This window comes from Podarcis tiliguerta (genome assembly GCF_965153285.1).
Source record: "Podarcis tiliguerta genome assembly, chromosome: 8".
Classification (NCBI taxonomy): Eukaryota; Metazoa; Chordata; class Lepidosauria; order Squamata; family Lacertidae; genus Podarcis; species Podarcis tiliguerta.
This window is the reverse complement of record NC_139541.1, coordinates 70,601,747-70,626,950: the sequence shown is the minus strand read 5'-3', so window position 1 is coordinate 70,626,950 and position 25,204 is coordinate 70,601,747. Positions and strand designations below refer to the sequence as shown.

At 45.7% G+C, this 25,204-nt stretch overlaps 1 protein-coding gene across 3 annotated transcripts; it reads right to left on the bottom strand.

Moving 5' to 3' along the window:
• Positions 1–1,072: 1,072 nt before the first annotated feature.
• Positions 1,073–24,338, bottom strand: LOC310684158 (B-cell receptor CD22-like). 3 transcript variants are annotated; one of them, XM_083454653.1, is made up of 15 exons: positions 24,088–24,338; positions 22,254–22,358; positions 20,376–20,433; positions 19,479–19,892; positions 17,814–18,110; positions 17,192–17,452; positions 15,263–15,523; positions 13,458–13,718; positions 12,589–12,849; positions 11,064–11,324; positions 10,220–10,319; positions 7,884–7,947; positions 7,140–7,297; positions 6,035–6,107; positions 1,073–2,018 (listed from the first exon to the last, which is right to left on the bottom strand). In XM_083454653.1, exons 3-15 carry the CDS (start codon positions 20,407–20,409, stop codon positions 1,854–1,856), a joined length of 2,610 nt encoding a protein of 869 aa, XP_083310779.1. In that variant the 5' UTR covers positions 20,410–20,433; positions 22,254–22,358; positions 24,088–24,338; the 3' UTR covers positions 1,073–1,853. The 3 variants fall into 3 exon arrangements, with proteins under 3 accessions (XP_083310779.1, XP_083310778.1, XP_083310780.1); XM_083454652.1 differs by lacking the exon at positions 22,254–22,358; XM_083454654.1 differs by lacking the exons at positions 13,458–13,718; positions 22,254–22,358.
• Positions 24,339–25,204: the final 866 nt, after the last annotated feature.

Sequence of the window (25,204 nt, the reverse complement as noted above, 5' to 3'; positions counted from 1 at the left end):
GTCCTTGGAGACTGTGGGGAAGGGGGCAGCAACAGTCTCCTCCTCCACTTCTGACACCTCCTACCTCATCGCCAACTGCTTGGACTCTCCCTCTTCCTCCAGCCCTAGCTCATGCCCCTTGGGTAGCACAAAAGCTCATATATCACCCCTCCCCTCCCCTGGGTCAGCCTCTGGCCCTCTTGCCTCTGCAAGAAGTTCCTGGCAGTATAGGTGAATGTGTCAGTTTTGGTTTCTCTCAGTTTCTCATTCTTTCCAAGCTCAGTTCTTCACATTTTCACATCATGAAAATTCATAACCCATTTTAGAAGAAGAAGAAGAGTTTGGATTTGATATCCCGCCTTTCACTCCCCTTCAGGTGTCTCAAAGCGGCTAACATCCTCCTTTCCCTTCCTCTCCCACAACAAACACTCTGTGATGTGAGTGGGGCTGAGAGACTTCAGAGAAGTGTGACTGGCCCAAGGTCACCCAGTGGCTGCATGTGGAGGAGCAGGGAAGCGAACCCGGTTCCCCAGATTACAAGACTACCGCTCTTAACCACTACACCACACTAGCTCTTTTAGTGTGAATCTGCCCCAATATGCACATATTTGTCTGCAATTTTGCCTAATGCACATTTTGCAAAACAACTTCCCTTTATATACTACATTTTCCCATGTTGTTTTCACTAATAGATATGCATGTGTGTGCACACACGCACACATGGGTGGTCCACTGTGGTCTTTCTCTCAAAGTTTCAAGGTCTTTTTGGCAGCCCTCAGCAACATTTGATGTTCCCCCACAGCCATTGCACTGCCTTCCCAAAGCCAGGTAAGCAAGGCACTGGGCCTTGGGAATGAGGCACAAGGGCTCTGATAGGGTCCTAGAGTCCTCCCACCTCCTTCCCAAAGCCAGCACCTTGCTTACTCAGCTTTGGGAAGGTAGAATGAGGGCTGACAGGGGGTCAAATGTTGGCCTTGTTCCCTCCATGTGCACAACAAGGCAGTGGGAGGCCCATAGGCTTCATGTCAAAGTACCCTTGCGGCCCACTTGATATGAAAAGTTGGGACACACACAAAGAGATATATATGCCCACTTTGCATATACCTCTTTATACGCATCGCATGGTTGGAGAACTACATTGCAAAATTTGCAGAAGTGAGAATTTTGAGGGACAACTGTGTTTCGGTTTGTGTGTGGCTTTGGGAAATGAGAATTCTTTAAGTTTACCGTAAAACGTGATCTGCATCAAATATCTTCCCCATCCCTTTCAAGGCACAGCGAGACCCCACCCAGTTTGGGAATCCCTGAACCAAATGCAACCATAGCTGAGTGGAAGGATCCACGCAGAGGTTCGATCTGTGACATGTCCAGTTCAAAGGATCAGGCAGCAGATGATAGGAAAGACTTCTGAGCCTGCAGAGCTGCTTCTAGCCAAGATTGATGATATGATGATATGGATGAATGAATAGTCTCACCTGGAATATACAGAGAGCAGTTTTCTATTTTGCAAGTATGGATTGACTTGTAGGAAGGAAGGAAGGAAGGAAGGAAGGAAGGAAGGAAGGAAGGAAGGAAGAGCAGATCTTTCCCATATGATCCGATGGGAAAGACAAGACTTGGGGATACTGATCTCGATCACCAATGAAATGTGTTGATAGGTGGAGCGCTGTGCTGGCAGTGATGCACCATATCTATCTAAACCTCAGCCTTGCTTGTCTCCCAGTACAGCCAGATCATCTGTACTGCCCGCTCAAGTTCTGCTGCATTTGGTTGCAAACAGCAAGCTATAATACAGGCCCAGCCGCTGGCACCACCTCAACACAGAGGGGAAAGAGTCTAGGAGTAGTTCCTGATCTCTGCTAGTTCCAAGAGGATCAGTGCTTCAAGGATGCATACTGGATGCTCTCCTCTGATTCAGAGTCTGTTTCAGAGTCTACATAGGTGGGGCGAGGCCGTGGGCCCAGGTTCACCAAGGATGAGTAATGCAGTTCCTCTTCACTCTTGTTCACCACATTCTCGTAGTCAGGTTTGGTGTCTCCCTAAAGCAGAAGGAGATACAAGTTGAGGGGAAGGAGTGTAGCTTAGTGGTGGAGCAGAGGGTTTACTCTAAAGGCAAAGGGTCTCAGATACAACCCCTGGCATCACGCAGGGCTGAGAACGAACCCTGGCTTCAAATTCCAGAGAGCTGCTGCCAGTAGACCATGGGTAGGCAATGGTCCTCCAGATGTAATTAAACCCCAATTCCCATCAGCCCAAGCATGCAGGACCATTGGTCAAGGATGATGGGAGCTGTAGTCCAACAACATCCAGAAGGCACTCAGTTGGGGAAGACTTCTCTACTGTGTTAGAGAGACCCAGGGTTACACTGAAATGAAAGTCCAAAGAAGGTCAATAAATGCCCATTTTCCAAAATGCAATATTTGAATTGAGTTGTATGGGGGGATCTCAAAATGTTGCAATTTGCCTGTTTTGATTGGATAACTGACTGACTGACTGACTGAATGAATGCATTATATAAACTGGAGTACATTTCATTGCATGTCATCTACCAACTTTCATATGTCAATTGTTGGCTAGTATATTGCAGAAGCAAAACTGGTGGTGGCTGCATAACAACTGTCCTGTGAGATGCTGTCAAATAGTGACCTCTGTTGCACAGCTGAGGAACCTGTAGTCCTTCCGATTCTGTTGGACTACAGCTCCCATCATCCTTGACCATTGGGTGTTCTGGCTGGGGCTGATGGGAGCCGGAGTCCAAGAACCTCTGCATCCTTGCTCTAATACTTATAGAATATCACAAATGGTCAAATCTTAGCTGCTGCTAGATTATAGCTGTTAAAATCATGCCTAATATCAAACAGTGTCCGCTGCTGCAGCTTTGCATTGTCAGGTACTATCTTCTGCATGCCAGATGCTGTCAGAATCCCGACAGCTGCAGAGAATGTCCATTATCAAAATCTGTGGAGAAGAAATGCTGACAACAAGGGTGGTGTTTGTTTGATGTTTGCAGCGCACACATAGCAAGCTGCCTTCTACTGAGTCAGATCACTGGTCCATTTACTGTACTTCAGTGTTGTCTGCAAGTACTGTCTTTCCAGGGTTTCAGAGTAAGAATCCTCCCCAGCCCTCCCTGGCCCTTCATCAAAGCCTAGCATAGAATCTGCCTTGCATGGCAAGTTCAGCATCTCCAGGGCTGGAAGAGACTCCTGTCTGAAATCCTGGAGAGCTTCTTCCAATCAGAATAGACCAGGGGTAGGCAACCTAAGGCCCGTGGACCAGATGCAGCCCAATCACCTTCTCAATCTGGCCTGCGGACGGTCCGGGAATCAGCATGTTTTTACATGAGTAGAATGTGTGCTTTTATTTAAAATGCACTTCTGGGTTATTTGTGGGCCACAGGAATTCATTCATATATTTTTTTCAAAATATAGTCCGGCCCACCACATGGTCTGAGGGACGGTGGACCAGCCCACAGCTGGAAAAGGTTGCTGACCCCTGGAATAGACAATACAGAGCTAAAAAGGCCAATAGTTTGGCTAGTTTTAAGGCAGCTTCCACCCAAAGCCTTGGAATATTTAGTAGAAACCACCTACACATTTTTCAGGGTGCTCGCTGCAAACTTAAGGACTAATAGCTTGGTTTTTTCATGTTTTTTAAGGACCACAGTTTTTCATGATACTACATCTGCACTCCCACCCAGCCAAGCTACAACAGGTATCCCTATGCAGTTGATAAAACTTTTACATTTTGGATTTAGTGGTTAAGCTTCCTGGATGCAACAGAGCATCCTTCCCCACCTCAGTGCCTTCCAGACATCATTGGACTGTAACTCCCACCAGTCCCAGCCAGAATGGCCAACATTCAGGGGTGGTGAGATTTGTACATAGCTGTCAAGCGTCCCTTATTTGGCGGGACAGTCCCTTATCCCAGCACCATGTCCCGCTGCTGTCCCTTATTGATGATGTCCCTTAAATAAGCTACTGAAGGTAATGGAGCCCTTTCTATGTCCAGCAGTGCTTTGTCAACAACAAATTGTTTGTTTTTTTTTGTGTTGAATATATGCTTTATGGTGATTTATGGACCTAACAGGTATCTAAAGCAACAAAATATGTATTTTATCAAAGTAATTGTTGATCCCTTATTTTGGCTGCTGGTTCCTTATTTTCGAGGCTGCTGGTCTCTTATTTTCAAATCTGTAAGTTGACAGCTATGGATTTGTAGCTTCATTAGAAGTGCCAATTAATACAGATCTAGGTTTGTTCCCCCCCCCCCCCATCTTTAGGGCAGGTCTTCCGCATGCCCCAAAACTTTTATTAAACAGTTGTTTGAGCAGACTTCAAGAGATTTCTCTCCTCTCTCCCGTCTTACCACTATGGCAAGGAAAGCCTCCTTTACCTATTGAATTTCTGCTTCTCATGCAGATAGCAGAAGTAACTGGCATACTGTAATGATTTTAAAAAGTAGCACAGCTAGTAGGAGATGCTGTTGACAGTGCATATCCCTGGGGCCGTGTTACGCTCTGCAGAGATTCTATCTGGGCCTTACAAAGGAAACACATGTTCGCCTTTTTTAAGAAAAATGGTTTTCACTTCAAGGGTGACGATTTCTTGTAAATTGCCAACAAAGGGGTGGGACAGCATAAGAAACCAGAAGCTGAATCAGGACAGCATGGCCCTATGCATTAGCAAGCCTGATGATATGAGTTTCAAAGCAAATTAAAATTAAAAAAATAAATGGTACCCGCTCAGTTCAGTTTTCACTTGTCCCAAAACAAATGCCATGAGCAACAAATCACTATGAAGGCAGCTCATTATCTATCCAGAAGTGGATTACCTGGGAAGGTTAGGGATGGTTTACCTTTCTCTTGTGGTTGTGACATTAGCCCAGCTAATTAAAGGTATCTGGCATTTTATTTTGCCAGATTCGTGTGCTCTTTGTTTTTGAAGGTCCTTTAAAACAAAAACCACCTTCTCAAGTTGCTTTACAAAAACAGGGTGGAATTAAACCTGATTTTTTCATGGCTCCAAAGGAGGGTGCTACTAAGGCAACTTCCCTAATCTGATGTTCTCCAGCTGCTTTGGACTACAACTCCCATCATTCCTAGTCAGCATGGCCAATCATCAGGCATGATGGGAGTTTTAGTCCAAAACAGGTGGAGGGTACCAGGTTGGGGAAAATTGCATCAGGGCTTCCCCTGTTCTGTTCTTCTCACCACACACCTATTCTACAGCTGACCACAAAGTTGAGAAAAATATTCTAGTGACAGTTTGAATTCCCTGTACTAAACTGAAAGCTGCAATTCTCTCTCTCTCTCTCTCTCTCTCTCTCTCTCTCTCTCTCTCTCTAATATATATTTAATTTTCTGTTTTACAATTTAAAATACTCATTTTACACCCTTGAGATATCCATGACTTCCATTCTTTTCTTTCCATGGTTGATTTTGCATATGATAAATCCCTGCACATTTTACAAAAACTATACCTATCTGTGTTCTGTTATTGTGCTCATCAAAACTTATTTACACTGTTGAATTTATCTTAATGCTGACAGCATTTTCAGCTGTACACAGTTATTTCCCATATATTCAATACACGTTTATTGAAAGCTGCAACTCTCTGTGATGCTTTAAAAAAGGCAGACATATTGCTCTTAAACCTGTTTCTCTACAGTGTGAGTCAAACTGCCATTTGCAGTCTGAATGACAACCAAATTTAGTACATTACCTGAAACATTGGTCATGCTTGTGTTGGGACCAGACCCCTTTGAAGCCCCTACCTCCACCTTGCATGGACCAAACCTCACAGCGTTTTGGAGTTATGGGGGATACCTTGAGAGGACACCCTCCGTGGGCCTCTTTCCCTCTGTGAGTCTACCTCCTCACCGCAGCATCTCCAGGGTTCTCTGGTCAGTGGAGAACCTGCTAGGATGTGGGCCCCTGGCATACTTCCAACCATATGCCCAGACATGCCAACCATAGGAGATCATGGGCTACAATACTGGAGAAGCCAAGTCATTCACACATCCCATGGGATTCTGTCTTACAATGAAGATGTACCTTTGTGGGGAGCTGAGGTTTCTTTACCACACTGTAGATCACGGCATCATCCAAAGGTTGCGGTGCTTTGACGCTGTAAAGAATTGAAGATTCCAGTTAGAAAAGCATTCGGAGTATGGAAGAGGAATTTAGTGCTTAGGCTGTCTGAATGCAATATAGCAGCCTTTGTCAACTTTGTGCCCTCCATTAGACCACAACTCCCATCATCCCCAGCCAGCATGGTCAATGGTGAAGGATGGTTGGAGTTGTAATCTACATCCAGAATGCACCATGTTGCATTTTGTTGATTTTCAGTGGGTGGGTCCCTTACTGACTATATACACTTTCCCATTCACAGGAGATGAGCAACAGAAGTACCAGATGCAAAGAAGAACCGGGGTTGCTGAGTCTTTAATCATCATGCAAACGATGTGGTTTCAGGATGGGCACATTTTCCCCACCCACCACATGAGAAGCTTTACCAACTGAAATCCCCTCTTCTACACCAGTGATAAACTCACAGGAGCTCTGGTGACCTCCTTTGTATCTGGTCCATCATAGGGAAGGAAGGAGAGAGAAAATATGGGCATTGGCAGTGTATGAAGGTAAAGGGACCCCTGACCATTAGGTCCAGTCGTGGCCGACTCTGGAGTTGCGGTGCTCATCTCGCTTTATTGACCAAGGGAGTCGGCATACAGCTTCCAGGTCATGTGGCCAGCAGGACTAAGCTACTTCTGGCAAATCAGAGCAGCGCACAGAAACGCTGTTTACCTTCCTGCCTGAGTGGTACCTATTTATCTACTTGCACTTTGACGTGCTTTCGAACTGCTAGGTTGGCAGGAGCAGGGACCGAGCAACGGGAGCTCACCCCGTCGTCGCGGGGATTCGAACTGCCAACATTCTGGTCGGCAAATCCTAGGCTCTGTGGTTTAACCCAGAGCGCCACCCGTGTCCCTTACAGGCAGTGTATAGGAAGGGCCTATTCAGTGGTGGCTCCTTGCATGTGGAAGCCCCTTCCTACTGCAGTTCATCTAAACCCATCACTTGTCTGACTCTCCCTTCTTCCAAAAAAGGCAACGTATCTACCACAGCTTCCCGCAACCCTCTAGTCTGCTCCCCATCATACCTGGCATAAACAGTGCGTTCCTCGGACAAACTTGGAGGGAACCTGAGCGCCGCATAAGAAATTGAAGTTTCTGCACCCTGATTCAGGAATCCAATGGAGCCATCTGCTCCATTTTCTCTCAGTCTGTTGTTACCATTACACAGTTTTTCTCCCTTGGTCTAAGAAACAAAGCAGTGTTTACACTCTTGACTAGGACACCTTCATTTTCTCTGCAGGGACATATATTCCACCTGCCCACCCACACCTCCATGCAAAGGATGACAGGCTCCTGTGCCTTTTGAGATGTATTTCACAGGGTGTCCCATGTGTCACTCAGGGCTGAGAAAAGCCACCACTCCTGAAATTCAGAGCTACCCTGCCTCTGACTGTAAAGGTGGAACATAGTCATTGTGGCTAGTACCGACTGATATCTCCCATGAACTTATCTCATTCTTTTTCAAAGCAAGGGGACAGAAAACCAATTCCCACTGCACCACAGTCCCAATCGCAAGGCTGGAGGGATGACTCCCACAGGTTGCTACTTGCCACAAGGGAGAAGAAGCAACCACTGTCATCATACTTGGGACTGTGGTGCAGCTTCATCTAATTTGTCCTATTAATTCATGCTGATCGTCACAACCGCCAGCAACATCTAGAGGTCATTGGCTGGTCACAGAAGCAGCCATGTCACTTGTTATTTGCAAACAGATTCAACACCCTCACCCTCCCGCAATGTACTGATACCAGTGGAAAATAAGACTTAACCTTCTTCACAAAAAATGAGCCTGATCTCCGTGCCCTTCCAGTGCCGGGGTCCAATGTTTTCTTCCTGCAATGGTAGAAAAGATACAGTTCTGTTCCATTGGGGCAGTTCACCAGAGGACTACCACCACTTCCAAACCCCTTCACCAAACAGAAGGTGTGTGTGATTTATAGAAAGTTGATAGGCATTATTTAAACTGTCAGATCATTGGTCAATCTCTTCTTCTACATATTTTGGAAACTGGTCTGTCTGTCCGTTTGTTCTCTACAGGTTTTCCCAGCTATCAAGCTATTGTTGCTAAATTCAGCATGAGAATTATCAAGGTGGGGTAGTGGTTTTTGTCATTGTTGGGATGCCAAATGCCCTTCTGAACAGCTTGGTAGGTTTCTGGATGAAACATCGGCTCTCGATCCATTCCAGTCCGGCTTCCGCGCTGGTCATGGGACCGAGACGGCTCTGGTCGCCCTAACAGATGATCTCCGCAGGCAGCTGGATTGAGGCGGGTCGGGGCTGCTGATTCTTCTAGACCTGTCAGCAGCCTTCGACATGGTCGATCACGAACTCCTGGACCACCGCCTTGCCGACGTGGGGATCCAGGGCACAGTCCTTCAATGGCTGCGCTCGTTTCTCTCTGGTCGGGGACAGAGGGTGGCGCTTGGGGGGGAATTGTCATCGCGCCACTCCCTGGTGTGTGGAGTGCCTCAGGGTGCGATTCTCTCTCCGATGCTTTTTAACATCTTTATGCGCCCCCTCGCCCAGCTTGTCCGGAGTTTTGGGCTGGGCTGCCATCAGTATGCTGATGACACCCAACTCTATCTGTTGATGGATGGCCATCCTGACTCGGCCCCAGACACACTGACCAGATGCCTGGAAGCTGTGGCTGGATGGTTTCGTGGGAGCCGGTTGAAGTTAAATCCTTCGAAGACAGAGGTCCTCTGGCTGGGACGGGGCGATATGGGATTGAGGGGGCAACTCCCATCTCTTGCGGGGGTGCAACTAGTGCCAGCATCGTCCGTTAAGAGTTTGGGTGTAATCTTCGATACCTCCCTCTCTATGGAGGCGCAGATTACAGCTATAACAAAGGCGGCATTTTTTCATCTTCGCCAAGCTAAGCAGTTGGCTCCTTATCTCTCTCGCCCTGACCTAGCCACTGTGATCCACGCGACGGTCACCTCCAGACTGGATTATTGTAACTCGCTCTACGTGGGGCTGCCCTTGAGACTGACCCAGAAACTCCAGCGGGTGCAGAATGCTGCAGCGAGACTCCTTATGGGGTCGTCACTGCGAGATCACATTCATCCAGTACTATACCAGCTGCACTGGCTCCCGGTGGAGTACAGGATCAGGTTTAAGGTGCTGGTTTTAACCTTTAAAGCCCTATACGGCCTAGGACCCTCGTACCTGCGGGACCACCTCTCCTGGTATGCCCCACAGAGAAACCTACGGTCTGCAAATAAAAACATCCTGAAGGTCCCAGGCCTCAGAGAGGTTAGGCTGGCCTCAACTAGAGCCAGAGCTTTCTCAGCTGTGGCACCAATCTGGTGGAACGCTCTGTCACAAGAGACTAGGGCCCTGCGGGACTTGACATCTTTCCGCAGGGCCTGTAAGACAGAGCTGTTCCACCAGGCCTTTGGTCAGGGCGCAGCCTGACCCCCTCCTCTGGCAATCTGCACGGGGTCCTGCTTGCTGGTTGCCATCAATTTGTTTCTGATTGATTTTATGGTGAAAAGTTTTTAGAATGTTGGATTGTTTTTACTGTTGTTAGCCGCCCTGAGCCCAGCTTTGGCTGGGGAGGGCGGGGTATAAATAAAATTTATTATTATTATTATTATTATTATTATTATTATTATTATTCTGAATCAAGATGGCAGACTGAAGCTGGACATGGGTATGACTTTGATAATTTTTTGCCATAGGTTTGTGATTTCATCACAAAACTTAGCATGAGGTGTCCAGAAGTGAGGGCAGGAGGCTTCATCAAAGTTTGGGTGCCAGGAGCCATTGTGAAGTAGGATGGCAGGCCCAAATGTGACTTTGTCTGGTTTAGGGCATGACGGGCCACTACACTATCCATTTAAAAAACACTTTTCTTTTCTTTTCTTTTCACAAATTCCTGGCCAATGCCAGACATTACCCACTAGTTATTTACAGTTACATACTGCTTACATGCCAAAATGGCTTCTAAGCAGTTTACAAGCATTAGCTCGATTATAAAATCCATACATAATTAAATGCACAACAATACAATGCCAGCAGAACAGGGAAGGCTACCTCCTTCAGAAACACCACCAGTTAATGACCTACCTGGGTCAAAGAGGCTCTCCTCACAACCACTTACCATCTCTGCACCACGTGTGACAGCAACCCCAGGAGGAAAACCGCAAATAGGACACTGCCCAGGCCAATCAGGGCATGCTTCAACACAGTAGCTCTGCTGTCTACATGACACAGAAAGGGAGAAAGCACAGAATTTGCAACACCTGGCTGTAACGGCGAAAAGATTGTTGCCTGATCTCAAGCAGGCTTTTGTTCAGTTGCACACTGAAGTCCACCAGGTTCCTCTCCTTGGCATCCATCTGCCTTGCAAGCAGTGAGAAGGGCCTGAGCTCAGCTGCAGAACATTGGCTTTGCATGCAGAAGGTCCCAGGCAGGGCTGTGTATGCCCACTTTCTGAACCCCACCACCACCATCTAGTGCTCTGAGTGGCTGGGTTTGCTGCCATGTTTATTTCCCACAATAACTCTGACACTACAGCAGATCTGTATAGATTAGCAGTGGGGAACCTCTGGTCCTGGGCTCAAATACAGCCCTCCAGAACTATCTGTCTAGCTCTCAAGATTCTCCTTTGCCCATGCTCCTTGGTCAGGTCACAATACTCTCCCAAAATCACAGGTTGTTGGAAATGCATTGGCCATTATATCCGTGGATCGTCCTTCCACAATAATTATCAACACACAGTTCTTGACAAAGCATGGTCATGCAGCTACTAAAACAACATTTTGCAAGGTAGAATTCTTGACCTGCCATTAATAACTACTCTAAGGTTACCAGACATCCCCGTTTCCCAGGGACAGTCCCCGGATTTACAAATCAGTCCGCATACAAAATCCTATCATTCCTATTGAAGTTGAAAAGTGTCCCCGGATTCATTGGAAAAAATCTGGTAACCTTAAACTACTTACAGGACACAGTGAGGCCCATGGGCGGTGACTCCTGCTCAGAGATGCTATTGGAAGTTTTGCAGTGATAGGATCCTGACTGGTCGACCTGGATTTTCTTAAGCTGAAGTATCTTGGAAGTTTCCTGGAGCCTCTGTTTGTTCCAGTACCATGCGTAAACATCAGCTGGTGGGGAGGCATCATTATCGCATCTCAATGAGATAGTCATTCCCTCAATGATAGCCTCCTGGGTGCTCAGGAGTAAATGGACATTGCGAGGCCCATCTGCCAAGAAGAAAGGCAGGGAAGATACATTCAGCACTGTCCAGTATTTGTCTTAAGGCTCTCAATATGACTCAAGGGTTGCTGGTGCCCTTTGGGGCTTTTAGGGCAGAAGACAGAGAGAGACCAACAGTAGGTGAAGCCAGAGCTATTGAGAGGCAGATCCAACTTTTTAACTTGAATTTTGCCCCCATCCTTTTTCCCTGCTGTGTTCTAGAAAGGAAACAATGAAACTAAGGAGGATGGAATGGACAGCTCTGGTTCTAATTAAAAGGCAAGGGGGCACCACAGTTCAAGAAGGACACTGACAAGCTGGAACGTGTCCAGAGGAGGGCAACCAAAATGGTCAAAGGCCTGGAAACAATGCCTTATGAGGAACGGCTAAGGGAGCTGGGCATGTTTAGCCTGGAGAAGAGGAGGTTAAGGGGTGATATGATAGCCATGTTCAAATATATAAAGGGATGTCACATGGAGGAGGGAGAAAGGTTGTTTTCTGCTGCTCCAGAGAAGCGGACACGGAGCAATGGATCCAAACTACAAGAAAGAAGATTCCACCTAAACATTAGGAAGAACTTCCTGACAGTAAGAGCTGTTTGACAGTGGAATTTGCTGCCAAGGAGTGTGGTGGAGTCTCCTTCTTTGGAGGTCTTTAAGCAGAGGCTTGACAACCATATGTCAGGAGTGCTCTGATGGTGTTTCCTGCTTGGCAGGGGGTTGGACTCAATGGCCCTTGTGGTCTATTCTATTCCAACTCTATGATTCTATGATTCTATGGTTGAAGAAAAGATCTTGGAAGCTTGTCCTCAGCTAGAAGCAATGCTTGAAGGACAGGCAGGGTGATGTGCCATTTGGTGGGGTGGGGATGCTGCCTCAGGTAGCAATAGCTGCCTAAGCAGACCCCACCTGCCCCACTGCCCCAATTTATAGGGGTGAAGTGGGGCTGGTATTGACCCCGATTTCAGCTGAAATCTCACTGAAATTGGACAAGCTCTTGTGAAGTGCACAATATCTTGCATGGTTTCAGGCTAGATCTCACCCGAAATTGGGGAGATCTCGCCTGAAATCAGCACTTCTCCACCAGTGAAGGAAACGGCAGGGAGGGTGGTGTGGAGGCAGCGGTGCCAACGGCAGGGCAGAGTGACACTTCACATTTTGGCTCAAGCAGCGAGAATGGATGGGCCACCCCTGCGGACAGAGTAAGGGAATCAGGTACTTGGGGTGGGGTCCTCATCAGCCATCTCCAGCACTCTCTCCTTTCCATACTCACAACGGACAGTCAGCCAAACTGGTGAGGACTGTGCTGAGCCTACTTGGTTACTTGCTGCACAATAGTAACTGCCAGAATGCTCAGGGGTCACTTTTGGGATGGTCACCGTAGAGTCCAGCTGCAGCTGTTGCCCGTCTTTGTACCATATGTAGGTGAGCTCCTGGGGGTTGGCATCTCTCACTTCGCATCTCAGCTTAACAAAGCTGCCTTCTTTGATCAGCCCCAGGGGTTCTCGCACAGCTTTCACATCCTTGGGACCAACTGCAGGTGGAGAGACCAAAGGCAATGTATCACATGAGGTGCCTCACCTGCCCTCGCACCTGAACACACACACAAAACCCGCCACACACACACAACAACCGCTGAATACAGATTCCTCTGCAGTAAATCTGAGTGATCAACCTCGATTTTCAGCTTGAAAAGCACATGCCTGCTGCACTCAACAGCCCTGCTTTTGGCAGTTGCCTTTTTTAAATAGTGCCAACAGTGGGTGCTCACCACTTGAGGAGCATCAGAAAAAAACATTCTGCAAAATATTTCTGTCATAGCGGGTCTGCCTGTGTAAGTCGCGACTGATAATGACTCCCAATTTCTATAGGCAAGCATCCTGGCTTCTGTCATGTATAAGGCTGCTAACAAGTTGGGATCTCAGGTGTAAGATCAGTCTACGCCAAGAGGCTCTATATGCCAAAGAGTACACCCTTCTGGTGATTTGGCTAAGTTATTTAAGTTCAATCTGCAATTCTCCAAATACGTAGTGGAGCCACATAGCCTGTGTGGCTCAAGTTTGCGAAATGACTGCACCTGCCTTCCCATAACCTCTGCTTGACTGGTGCATGTGTTCCAGGTCTTCCAGTAGCATTACTTACAGAGTGTTGTCACAGAGATGGGTGCAGAATCTGTACAGCTGATCTCGTTGCAAACTTGACATTTGTAAATGCTGACCTTTTCAGGTGGTGCAGTAAAGGTGTACAGTTCCTGAGTATGAGTTATACGTTCCCCTGACTTGAACCAGTAATACCGTTTGTGACTGGGGTTACTGCTGCCCACAGAGCAGTTCAGTGGGACAATGTCTCCTTCTGTGATGGGCTGACGGCTATTAAGGATAAGCTGGACATTCTTGGGAGCATCTGGAAAATCAAATCAATGCTTTTTTTATTCCTGAGAAACATCATCCATGATGTGCGTAGTTGGGAGATGTGCACAATAATCAGTCACACACAAAATAGCAAAGAATGAGCATAAATACCTATAAATACAAATGTTGCACATTGACGAGTTAATATTGATAATCTCCAAGTTGTTTATGTGCACGGGTGCTGGTCATTTTCCAGAAGTATTTCTACATTTATACCCACTTTCCAAAAGTTAAGAGTTATATTCACAATAACATGGAAAAGGTTGCAGCTTAAAGATTGTAGTTCAATCTCTGATGTCTCCCAATAATCTACAGGGAAGAGTTACTGTGCCCACTAGGCCTGGAATCCTGAGTTGTTTGATTCTTTGACTAAAGAGTTAACTTCACTGACATCATGTGAGTTATTACTGACCAGCTCCTGGCACCTGCCCTGACAGAATCGCTACCCAATTTCCCAGTCCCACTAGCATGATCAGCATCATTCAAATATCACCAGCAGAAGCATGGGAGCAGACAACACACATGGGCTGCTAGTCTGCCGCACTGTGGATGCCCCCAAATAGAAATTATGCAGGAGCAGGTGAGCAAGAAATTGCTTATACTGAAAATGCAGTGGTAGCCTTGCACATTCAGATTTACAGCCTTTAAAAGGAAGGGCCATAGCTCAGTGGTAGGGCATCTGTCTTGCGTGTGGAAGGTACCAGGTTCAATCCCCAGTATCTCCACACAGGGTTGGGAGAGTCTCCTGCATGGAACTTTGCAGAGCCATGGCCAGTTTAGACAACATAGAACTAGATGGGACCAGTGGTCTGACTCTGTATAAGGCAGCCAACTCTGTTCTTAACTGAAGGATTCAATGGCCTTAATTCACTCTACACTAGCCAGCAAAGGAGGATCATGAACATGGAGACCATCAATAGAGGAAGGTTGGTGGTGCCCAACTCTCTCCATAAGCTCTAACCAGAGAGTAAAGGATTCACCCTCCACCTCCGCCAGCATGGTATTCAAGGGCTGTGCACAAGCAGGATTGGGACAAGATTCACTCAAGGTGGCTGGTGCTACTATCCCAATTCAGCTTGCACAAATCAAGCAGAGCTGCTCGTTTATACAAACAGCCTTGCTTGACCTCTCATTGCATCCCAAGGTAAGAGCTTCAGGACAGCCCATAGGAATCAGGCCAAAGGCCCATCTCACAGTGGTCAATAACCAAGATGCTTATGGGAAGTCCTTAAGCAGGACATGAACAGAAGAACACTGTCCCCTCTTGAGATTCCCAGCAAATAGCCTCTGATGGTGGAGGTACAACAAAGCTGTCATGTCCAGCTGCCATTGATAATCTTCTCCACCATAACGCCCAACTGTCTTTTAAATTTGTATATGATGTGCCACATACTTTGCATGCAAGTGGTCAATATTCCTGGTACCTCCAGGGTTTTTATAAGGATCAGGTGGCAGCTGATGCAGAGCACAGCTATGACCCTGCCAGTCAAAGTCCAAGCTACAGACCCTTCACTTCCTGAAACTGAGGTTACTTACACTGAACATCCAGGGTGATGGATGAGGATGTTGAATTTCCAATGGTGTTCCAGGCTATGCAGTGATAGGTACTGGAGTCTCTGGCCTGGATTGCCTCAAAATGCAGCTCCTTGTCAGTTCCAATTATGCCAGACTCCCTATCTTTATACCAACCATGGTGGTTGGTGGCAGGATTCCCTCGGGAAGAGCACCGCAAAACCACATAGTCCCCTTCTTTGATTTTCCCTGGTGTCCGATCAATCTTCACATCCTTAGGTGGATCTGGGGTAGAGATATTAAGGACACTGAAATCAGGACTCTTGTTTCAGGGCAAGAAAATGTGTGTGCTGCCTTGGGGGACAAGAGAACTGTGAGAGAGTAACGTGTGTATTCAGGGATTGGTGAAGGTAGCAAAACTGGCCCCACCATATGGAAGGGTGAATCAGCCCACTCCAGCAGGGACATTTTGGGATACTGTTAGAAGACAGATCATTACTATGCTGATGGTGACTGTTTTTGGCATCCACCTGTCTTGAGAGACAACAGAGCGTGCTTCCGGGGGGTTAGTCAAATTGCTGCGTTAGCAGCATCCAAGTGACCTCCATATGGCGCGAGCCTGGGCAGTGTGTATGGAGGTCCTGGGCTGCCCAGATGAGAAGACCCCCTTCTCCGATTTGCTTGTGTGGTCCACAAGAAAGCAGATATGTTTGGCACCAGCTTGGCTGCAGGAGTTGCCAGAAGGAGGCATACATGGCACCATCTAACCATCATAGAGACTCCACTCTAGTTTTCCTTCTCCTAGATGGGCTACCTTCCCAGTGTTAATGAGCCCATCTGCCCCTCACTCCCCTCTACAGCAATTGCAGAAACCGTCTGCTTAACCATTGGACCCACTTTGGTCTCATCTGTTCAGTCTGCCAGAGCCTGTCTTCACACACAGGGGAAGTCAGAGTAAGACTTCACTTTTATCATCACCATTGACTGCCATCTCTGCTACCACCGTGTCAACAGAATCACTACTGCCCCCTCTATCATCATCATCATCATCAGTTAATTAATTGATGGTGATTATGATGTTGACTGCTGTGGTATTAATTTGGCCAACCATTATTTATGTACAGTATATATTTTCATCCCACCTTTCCTCCATGAGCTCAAGCTGCTGAGTGTGGTTCTCCACCTCCCCATTTCATCCTCACATCAATCCTGTGAAGTAACCTAGGCTGAGAAATGGTGACTGGGGTCCAGGAACTCCCAGTGAACTGCATGTCTGAGTGGGGATTATAATCCTGCTGCTGAAGATCCTGGTCCAGCATGCCACATTAATCAGGGTGAGTCAACCCAACCCCAGGAGGGAGATTTTGGGATAGCATTAAATACCGGTAATTTTCTCATTATATCTGTTATTTCTCATTTGGGGGTGCTGGGAAAGTCCACAGAAAGGTGTTCAGATACTGCAGTTCGCCACCTATGGGGTTAAATGAGGCCATGTCTATGCTTCCTCCAGACCCAGCCAGCCACCAGCCAGCCCTGGATGCAACCCTGCCCATCTTCAAAGAAGAGAAGAGTTTGGATTTGATATCCCGCTTTATCACTACCTGAAGGAGTCTCAAAGCGGCTAACATTCTCCTTTCCCTTCCTCCCCCACAACACACACTCTGTGAGGTGAGTGAGGCTGAAGGTGATCAGACTTAAGATTGTATTCTAAAGCAACATTTTATGCAAGACCAATGATGCAGGTTTACAAACTATATTGGTGTGTGTATAGAATTGGCTTTAAACAAGCTTTTTCCTGTTTCCTGTCCTGATAGTCACACAGTGCATGAAAATCAGAAGGAGAAAGTAGTTCTCTTCTGAAATAAGAAAAGTCCCTCAGAAGAGGAAGGAAGAGGTGAGTAATGTCTGTAAATCTTGATGGTCATCATTCACCAGCCCAACAAAGAAACTCACACTGGACATTGATGGTCAGTTCTGAGCTACTGAATCCAAATGTGTTTTCAGCTGTACAGCGATAGACACCAGAATCTTGTTCTCCTACAGATTCAAATTCCTTTATTGGGCTCGTCCATTCATATTTCCGCATATCCTTCCAGTACCATTGGTATGTAACTTCAGGGTTGCTACTGCTGACTGTGCATGCAAGAGAGAGTTTCTCCCCTTCTCGGACTGTGATTCCAGGCATAGCGCTCAGCTTAACTCTTTTGGGACCATCTGAAATAAATAAATATGGAAGTCATAAGTACCATCAGAAAGTGACAGCAGCTGCAAGGCTGGAGGTCCTAGAATATAATCATGGACCCTTAATTATAACCCCCTCCCATCTTGCAAGGATCCCCTCACATTTTGTACTCAATAACAGACATCCTTTCAAATGTGACAATCACATGCTTCTTGCTATTGTAAATGCCTAAGCCAAAGCCCACCATCCCTCACAAGATTCAGAGTTCAGACAATGGCTTTTCATAGATGGCTTTTCATAGACGATGGCTTTTCATCTTGTGCAGTTCAGGCGGAATATCTTTTTTCCAGATTTCCCCCACATAGCCCAGTTTCATCCCCCCTGAATACTCACATTTCACATCCAGTGTCAGGGTGCTCTGGGATATCTCTGCCCCATTGTGGCTTCTTAGAGTGCATGTCAGCGTTTTCCTGTGATCCTCCCAAGTTGGAGTAAAACTCAGAACAGTCTGGACTTTTCCATCTTTATTGGTTGTTTTTTGGGAAGACATACGACTCTCCTCCAAGCCGCTGAAAGTCAACATAATTGGCTCATCGGGGCAGTGGTAAAATACCCAGCAGGTCACTGTCACTGGTATCAGTTCTTGGATTTGTGCCATTCTGCTTTCTATTTGGGGTTTGGGTGGTGACACTGCATGCAGAAAATTAAAAAGGGAAATTCTAAGTCATTGATCAGGCAAAGCTGTAGACCAGAGATGGAGAACTTGTGATTCTCCGCATGTCCTTGGACCCCAACTCCCATCAGCCTCAGCCAGCATGGTCAGGGGTGATGGGGGTTCTAATCCTGCAACTTCTGGAAGTTTAAAGGTTCCCCTCCCTGATCTAAAAGGAAGCTGTTGAGCAAAGAAGAGCCTTGATCATCTATCCAAAAATGGCAAGAAGTATCCAGGCCTATTTTGAACCCCTTCTGTGATGCTGCATGTTAGCATAGTTATACCTGCCTCTGAGTTGATATTTGTCAAATGGACATTTGCAGAAATGATTTTATTCTTTTTTTTGTAGAACTTGCAGAGGTGGTTTTCTTGATCTGAAGTTCATATGAATTTTTTATTTTATTTTTTAAAGCTGAACTTGTGTATATAGTTTCCCCATATTTAACTTGCATGCCAATTCAGGGCCTTCAGGCTATAAAGCAGATTATAAATTTGTTACGTAGTAAAATAAATAAATAAATAAATATTTGATTCTTTTTGCATAACAAAGTGCTGTGAAAAACTCAGCACTAGATACTGGCAAGGCAAATAAGAACACAGTGCATTGTATCTATAGTTAATCTACTTAGGTCCATTATTTTCAATGGTTCTACTCTGAGTGGACTAACGTTTGATGCAACACAATGTAGGGGGCTGGCTGATGAATGGCACATTAGTTTCACACAAAGATGTGGCAAGGCCTCCTAGCAAATACATTATTAGTGTCATTGAACAAACCCCTAGGAGGGGATTCCAGAAATGTTCTTCAGTTACTAGTCTACCCATTACTGTTAGTCTACTCCTGAGATCCCTTCCAGCTCCATAATTCTGTGATTCTATTATTCCTATAGGATTACAATTACAGCCTTAGAAAATTGAAAGTTTAGTACTCCACCCGAAGATCTATTTATTGAGCGTTCATCTTTATTTGCTTGCATGAAACTTGCACAGAGTATATCCTTGTTGACCATTTGTTCTGATTTGATCACAGGGCAGTTATGCATCTGTTATTCATATTGATTTCTTTATAAGGTATTTACTCATCTTCCCACATTAGTCACTTGCTCACCCCACACATTTCAGTGCATGACCCTGTCACTTGCCAAGCTACAGAAAGGCTGTTTCTTTTTAAAAGTGAATTCTTGCACTAGGGCAATAGAGCACTTAAAAAAGCATAAATCTACATTTGTAGTATGCACTTGAATGTCTCCCACAAAACAGTGACAGCCTGGAGGTGCCCTTAGTTTCAAGACTACTTGACCACTTTGGCATGAATGGAGGACAAATAATCTCTGAAAGTTTCTTACCGTTAACATTAACAGAAGCAGCAGCAAACCACTTTTCTAGATGATGATTGTTTTCAACAAAGCCATAAAGTCTTGCTCCATATGTGCCACTGTCATTTTTCTGGAGATGAGAGATCTTCAGGCTGCAGTTTCTGCTGTTTAAATTCCCAACAAACCTCACCCGATCCAGAAAGTGGAGACTTGTTGGAGTCAGGTAGTTCTTTGAAGTCGAAGAGCCATTGTATAACATGATACCAGTATAATCTTTCAGATTCTCTTCATACTTAGGGTCAAAATACCAAATCAGGAAGAAGTTGTCAACCCGATCTGTCTTATATGTTCGATCGATCTTGCATGGAATCAGAATACAGGATCCTTCCCACACAGCCAGATTATTCGGTGCAATAGTCAACATATTTTTATAACCCAAGATACCTAAATCGGAAAACAACATGTGATATTTTGCTCAGCTCCCACCATGCATTCAGAAGGATGGTGAAAATGGTTTGAAGGCAGTGCTCTCTAATCAAAACTAAACTAAACTTCTGACTACCTCTCCAGACTGGTGGCTTTTTAGCAGGAATATTCTGAAACATGTCAATAGCAGTGCATTAGTGGGAGATTTAAACCCGACCATCATCACATCATCAGAGGCACTTTTAGGGTGACAGGAGTGGTGTCACTACCCTGCAGGGGGCATCAAGACACGGTTTCAGAATGGAGCTACGGGGGGGGGGGGGCTCGTGGAATTTTAGTGTCACAAAGGGCACTGCTGAAATCTGAGAGCCCAACATCCACCACTGCCTTCTCCTCATTCTTTTCTAAAGACCAAAGAGAGCAGTGGTGCTTAAATGAGACCAGAAGCCCAATTTGCTTTTGTTGGCACAAATCAAACCTGCATCACACATCATGCATTACCTGGAAGGAAGAGCAGACAAAAGAAGCTCCTCATTGTGAATTCATGCAAGGGCCAAATCTGGAAGCAAGGGGGTGGAAATGGATTATTGATTCATTCAGTAACAGTTATTTACCATCAAAAATATCTTCCCACAGTCATAAGAATGTGTATGGAAATGTGCTTTTATGCACCTTGGTGGAAGGAGGAGAACCTGTCACAAGCTCTATTCCTGCCTATTGAGCTTCTCCTCCCATAGTACTCCTATGGGAAGGGTCGTAGCTCAGAGACAGAGCACATGATTTGCATGCAAAAGTCCCAGATCCAATGCCTGTCATCGCAAGGCATGGAGAGATTCCTACCTCAAGTCCTGGAGATTTGCTGCCAGTCAGTAGGCAATATTGACTTGAATGGACCAATGAGCCCATGTGGTGTAATGGTTAGAGTGCTGGACTATGACTTGGGAGACCAGGGTTCAAATCCCCACTCTGCCCTGAAACTCACAGGGTGACCTTGGGCCAGTCACCATCTCTTTGCCTTACCTACCTCACAGGGTTGTAGTGAGGATGAAAGGGAGGAGGGAACCATGTGCCCCACCTTGAGCGCCTTGGAAAAAGAAAGGTGGTATATAACTGTAATAAGTAAACAATAAATAATACCAATGGGCTGACTCTGTGTATGGCACTTTTCCATGTCCCTAACTACCAGGAAGACAGCCGTCTCCAGTAAGCATAAAGGATGGCGGGGGGCGGAATACAAATTCAAATCCATTATGTTCACAGGAGCCAGAAAGTTTTGCATGCTGCTGGGAGTTGTCTTTGAATTTCATCCTTGCTTTCATAAACAATAAAAATCACCAAACCAGTACAAAAGAAAATTAATATTTTGTTTCTTTAAGCAGATTATTGGGGGAGGGGTCACCAAAACGACTCCCCAAACTGCTTTCTGCCAATCAGCTAATGTAGTCCCCTTCCTATTTAACAGTAGTGTTTCCAGAGATTTCAATACTTGTTGTCCAATCACTATAGAAATTTCTGCAAAGACCACAGTCCAAAACTCTGACACTTTGTCCTCCACCTGACCTTAAATTACCTTGGCTCCTTATATCCTCTCCAACAGGATCTCTAATTAGACACCTTCGTTTGAAACAGTCTCATAGCCGTCTTATACCATTTTTGCATTATTTTCAATGCATGCTCTCTCATGGTAGATAAAATGGATGTCAATGGGAACCTTAACCACATAGAAGTCCACCCATTGTCTTCAATCAAAATATTCCAGTCTGACTCCCACATCCATTTCAGGCCTTCTGCAGAGCCCATATCAATGCTCAGAAGTAGGATATAAATAGGAGACACCAACCTCTCCACTTCCCCCTCAGAGCTCAGAAATACTAGCTTGAACAGCATGAGAGCAAGGAAACTTCTTAAGAACATTTCCAAAACAATGCAGCTATCTTGCATACAAAACAATTCTAAATAAGGAGAAACCAAAATGGACCAATTTCACCAACCATAGTGAACATGCACTGAATTTGCCTTGCAAAATTGAAAGCCCCTTTTCAAACTCCTGCCTGTTTCGATCTGGCCACTGACAGCTACTGCTTCTCCGGCATGCTGAGATGCTGCAGGAAGTACAGTGAAGCTTGGATCAGAAGACTTAGACATGCCAGGCCCTGTGACATCCCCCCTATGAGTGCAGGGCAGGGCAGGGGTCTCAGGCTGCCCCATCAGCTGTCCATCTTGTTTTACTTTGCCATCAGCCCCATCCTCTCTGTCTCCTCTTTTTCGCAGAGGCAAGACTCAGCAGACTGAGCTGCTCTACTAGAGTTCATCCTCCCCTTGCAATAAATAGACTTTGCAACCTGTATGCCTGCCCACCCCAGTTGTAGCATCCCTTACAGAGTCAGGCCATGAATAGGATGTGCAGCTATACCCTCCAACATTCCTCAGATGAAAACAGGGACATTGTATTTCACATCAGTTTCTTTGCTTGAGCATTTCCTCCTGATCAGGTACAAAAGTTATTAGAGGAAGCAAACAAAACTGAAGTATTTTAAGCACAGGAAACTTTGAATTTATGTATTGCATTTGGGAAAGCCGGAGGGGGGGGGGGACAAAACCCAAATCAATAAATACAACTAACTGTGTGTGCATATACACACAAAACATGAACAATAAATGCAACATTGTAAAAATAAATCTTCTTCTTCTTTGGCGATCACTTGTAGCCGAGTAAGATTGTCTTCCATAGACACAGTTTTAACAATGAGTTGGTAAGTGACTGTGGAGGCCAATTCCGGACCCATGTGTCCTTCCACAGTGCGGACATTGGTTTCTTGGGCCGGAGTTGATCACAGACAGACAGACAGACAGACAGACAGACACATGGGTGAAAAGAGTTCTGAACCGAATTCAAAGGCTGCTTGTGGTTAGACCTCCCTAGGGTTGGGAGCGAAGTTTGGTTCAGTCTATATTTTAATGTTCAACTACCTACTTCTCATTTCCTGAAATAAAGTGTTGACCAAAACTCAGCTATCCTTTGGCCGTTCTCCAAATGCACAAGTCTTCCATCAAAACGCCCATTTAAAATGCACATGGAGGGGGAAGTATGCATTAAAATGCATATATTGGTAGGAATGGCCACATTAAAAATGCTTTCTGTTAGGTAAATTTGCTTGGAAAAATGTATCTATAAGGCAAAATGGCATACAAAGGTGTACAATTTTTAAAAAAGATACTTTAAAGGAAAAAAGCAAACGAATGTGGAAATGTGGCAAACCAAAAATTAAGATAGGATACATGAGAAATGGAGTGAAGCCAACTTCAACAAATCCGACTACCAATCTTTCTAACACATGGGCCAAAGAACAGTTTGTATTACCTGTGTAGCTGTATCTTTAAGTGAAGGGAATGGAAGGGTTTCCCCACCCCCACCCCACCCTGCTACACATTTTGACAGCATGATACTGGATCCAGATCAGAACCCAAGAGGCAGGGAGGAGTGCCTGTTAGAAGGCTTTAACTGTTTGCTTCAAATCTCAATCAAACCTACGCAACTGAGATAAACAAAATATTGTTTTTTACTTTGCCAATTGCAGGTGAAGAGAAGCCACAGTGGGGGGTGAAGGATTAACACTGCCTTGGTTCCTGATTGGGTCCCCCACAGTGACAATCTGTGTAAACAAACACACCTGCATTGAAAGGCACAGCTATGTAACATTTACATGTCCTTTACAGAGTTTCTCCCAGCAGGGAAGTGATGGGAAATGTTTCCCCAACTAAAACCCTGTTCATTGGGCTGCTGTCTGGAGGAGACAGTTTGCCCAGGGACCTGGAGCTCCAGTTTGCCCAGGGACCTGCCAAACCTACAGCCAGCCCTGCATGGATCACAAATGCTAGTTGCCTTGTTCACACAGTCGACTGAACAGAGGTGCAAGGTGCCTCTACACAGTACAAGGGTTTGCATGAAACAGTTTGCATGCGTTGATTTGCAAAGCTCCACTGTTGTGTACACAGACCCAACTCCCATTGAAAATTAGATGTGAATATCTGCGAGTGTGTACAGCTCAACTGCCTAGCTACACAGGTACACAGATTGTACCCTTGCTGTGTGTCACCTGCGAACACCCCTGGTGAGACATCCCCTTATGGGTCATTCATCAAAAAACCCTTGGAAGATCAAAGCTCTCGAGTAAGAGTTATTTCCCTGGAAATCCATCATTTGTATTCCTACCTGATAGTGAAGATGCAGGCGAAGGCTGAGGAGCTCAGCTTAGCTGTGTTAAGAGTGCCCTTTCAGGGCTGAGTGCAGCTGTTTGCCAGGGTCCGCTTCAGCCAAGCTGTGATGGCCCAAAATAACAATAAACCCAGCAGCAACTAAGGCTGTGCATCTGTCACAAGAACTTCCCTCTTTCTACCCTGAGCAGAAGATCTGGGGCATCTGGTTCTGCTGCTTCAAGCTTGGCTGAGTCTCTGCGGTTCAGGGTGAGGTATTTTTGTTAGAAGAGTAGCCTACCCACGTTGCTGTGAGTTTGAGACTGGAGCAATGCATGGCTGGTCAGCAGGAACCCCTGACAGCAGAGGACCATCCAATGTTTCATTTAAGGAAGGGGTGGACCCAAACATCAGCTGCAGGCATCTGCCAGATTTCATGTGGGTGGCAAGAAAGGGGGGGTGGAAGAAGGAAAAACAGGGTAGCAGAGAGAGGGTAGCAAACATAACTCCATAGTGACCAATATAACATTTGTATGCTGCTTTGCATAATATTTTGTGTTTTAGCTAATATTATTTGAACTCCAGTTAAGATTAAACTGTTTGTGTTTTAACTGGTTTAATCCTCAAGCTGTATGTCATAGTTTAAATGCTTTCTTTTCACAGTATTTTAAAACCGATGTGCCCAATATAACAATTTTGGAGCCTCCAGAATTCCATACCCTCCAAGTGTCCCAATTTTCCAGGAACAGTCCTCAATTTACGGAAGCCGTCCCAGTTATTGATTTAATCCTGGATTGTCCCGCTTTTCTTTGGAACCCATGTCCCCAAAGACAAGTCTACAATTTAAGCACGATTGAGGACACCAGAGGGATGCAAGCACAGGATATACTGGACCCTTTGCCCCAGCCCTCCTCCCTTAACTGCTGGTCAAACACAACTCCCACCCCCAATTCTCTTCCCCAACTCCATTTGGGCTCTAATACTAAAGGCAATCGAAGCTGAAAGGAAAAACACCTTCAGCAGGAGTGAAGGCTGAGCAATAGAGAGGGAGATGGTGCCCCTTGGAATTGCAGGTCTGCCTGAATGAACAATTATTCCTTGAGTCTTTTTTGGAGCAGAGCTCAATTGGAAGACAA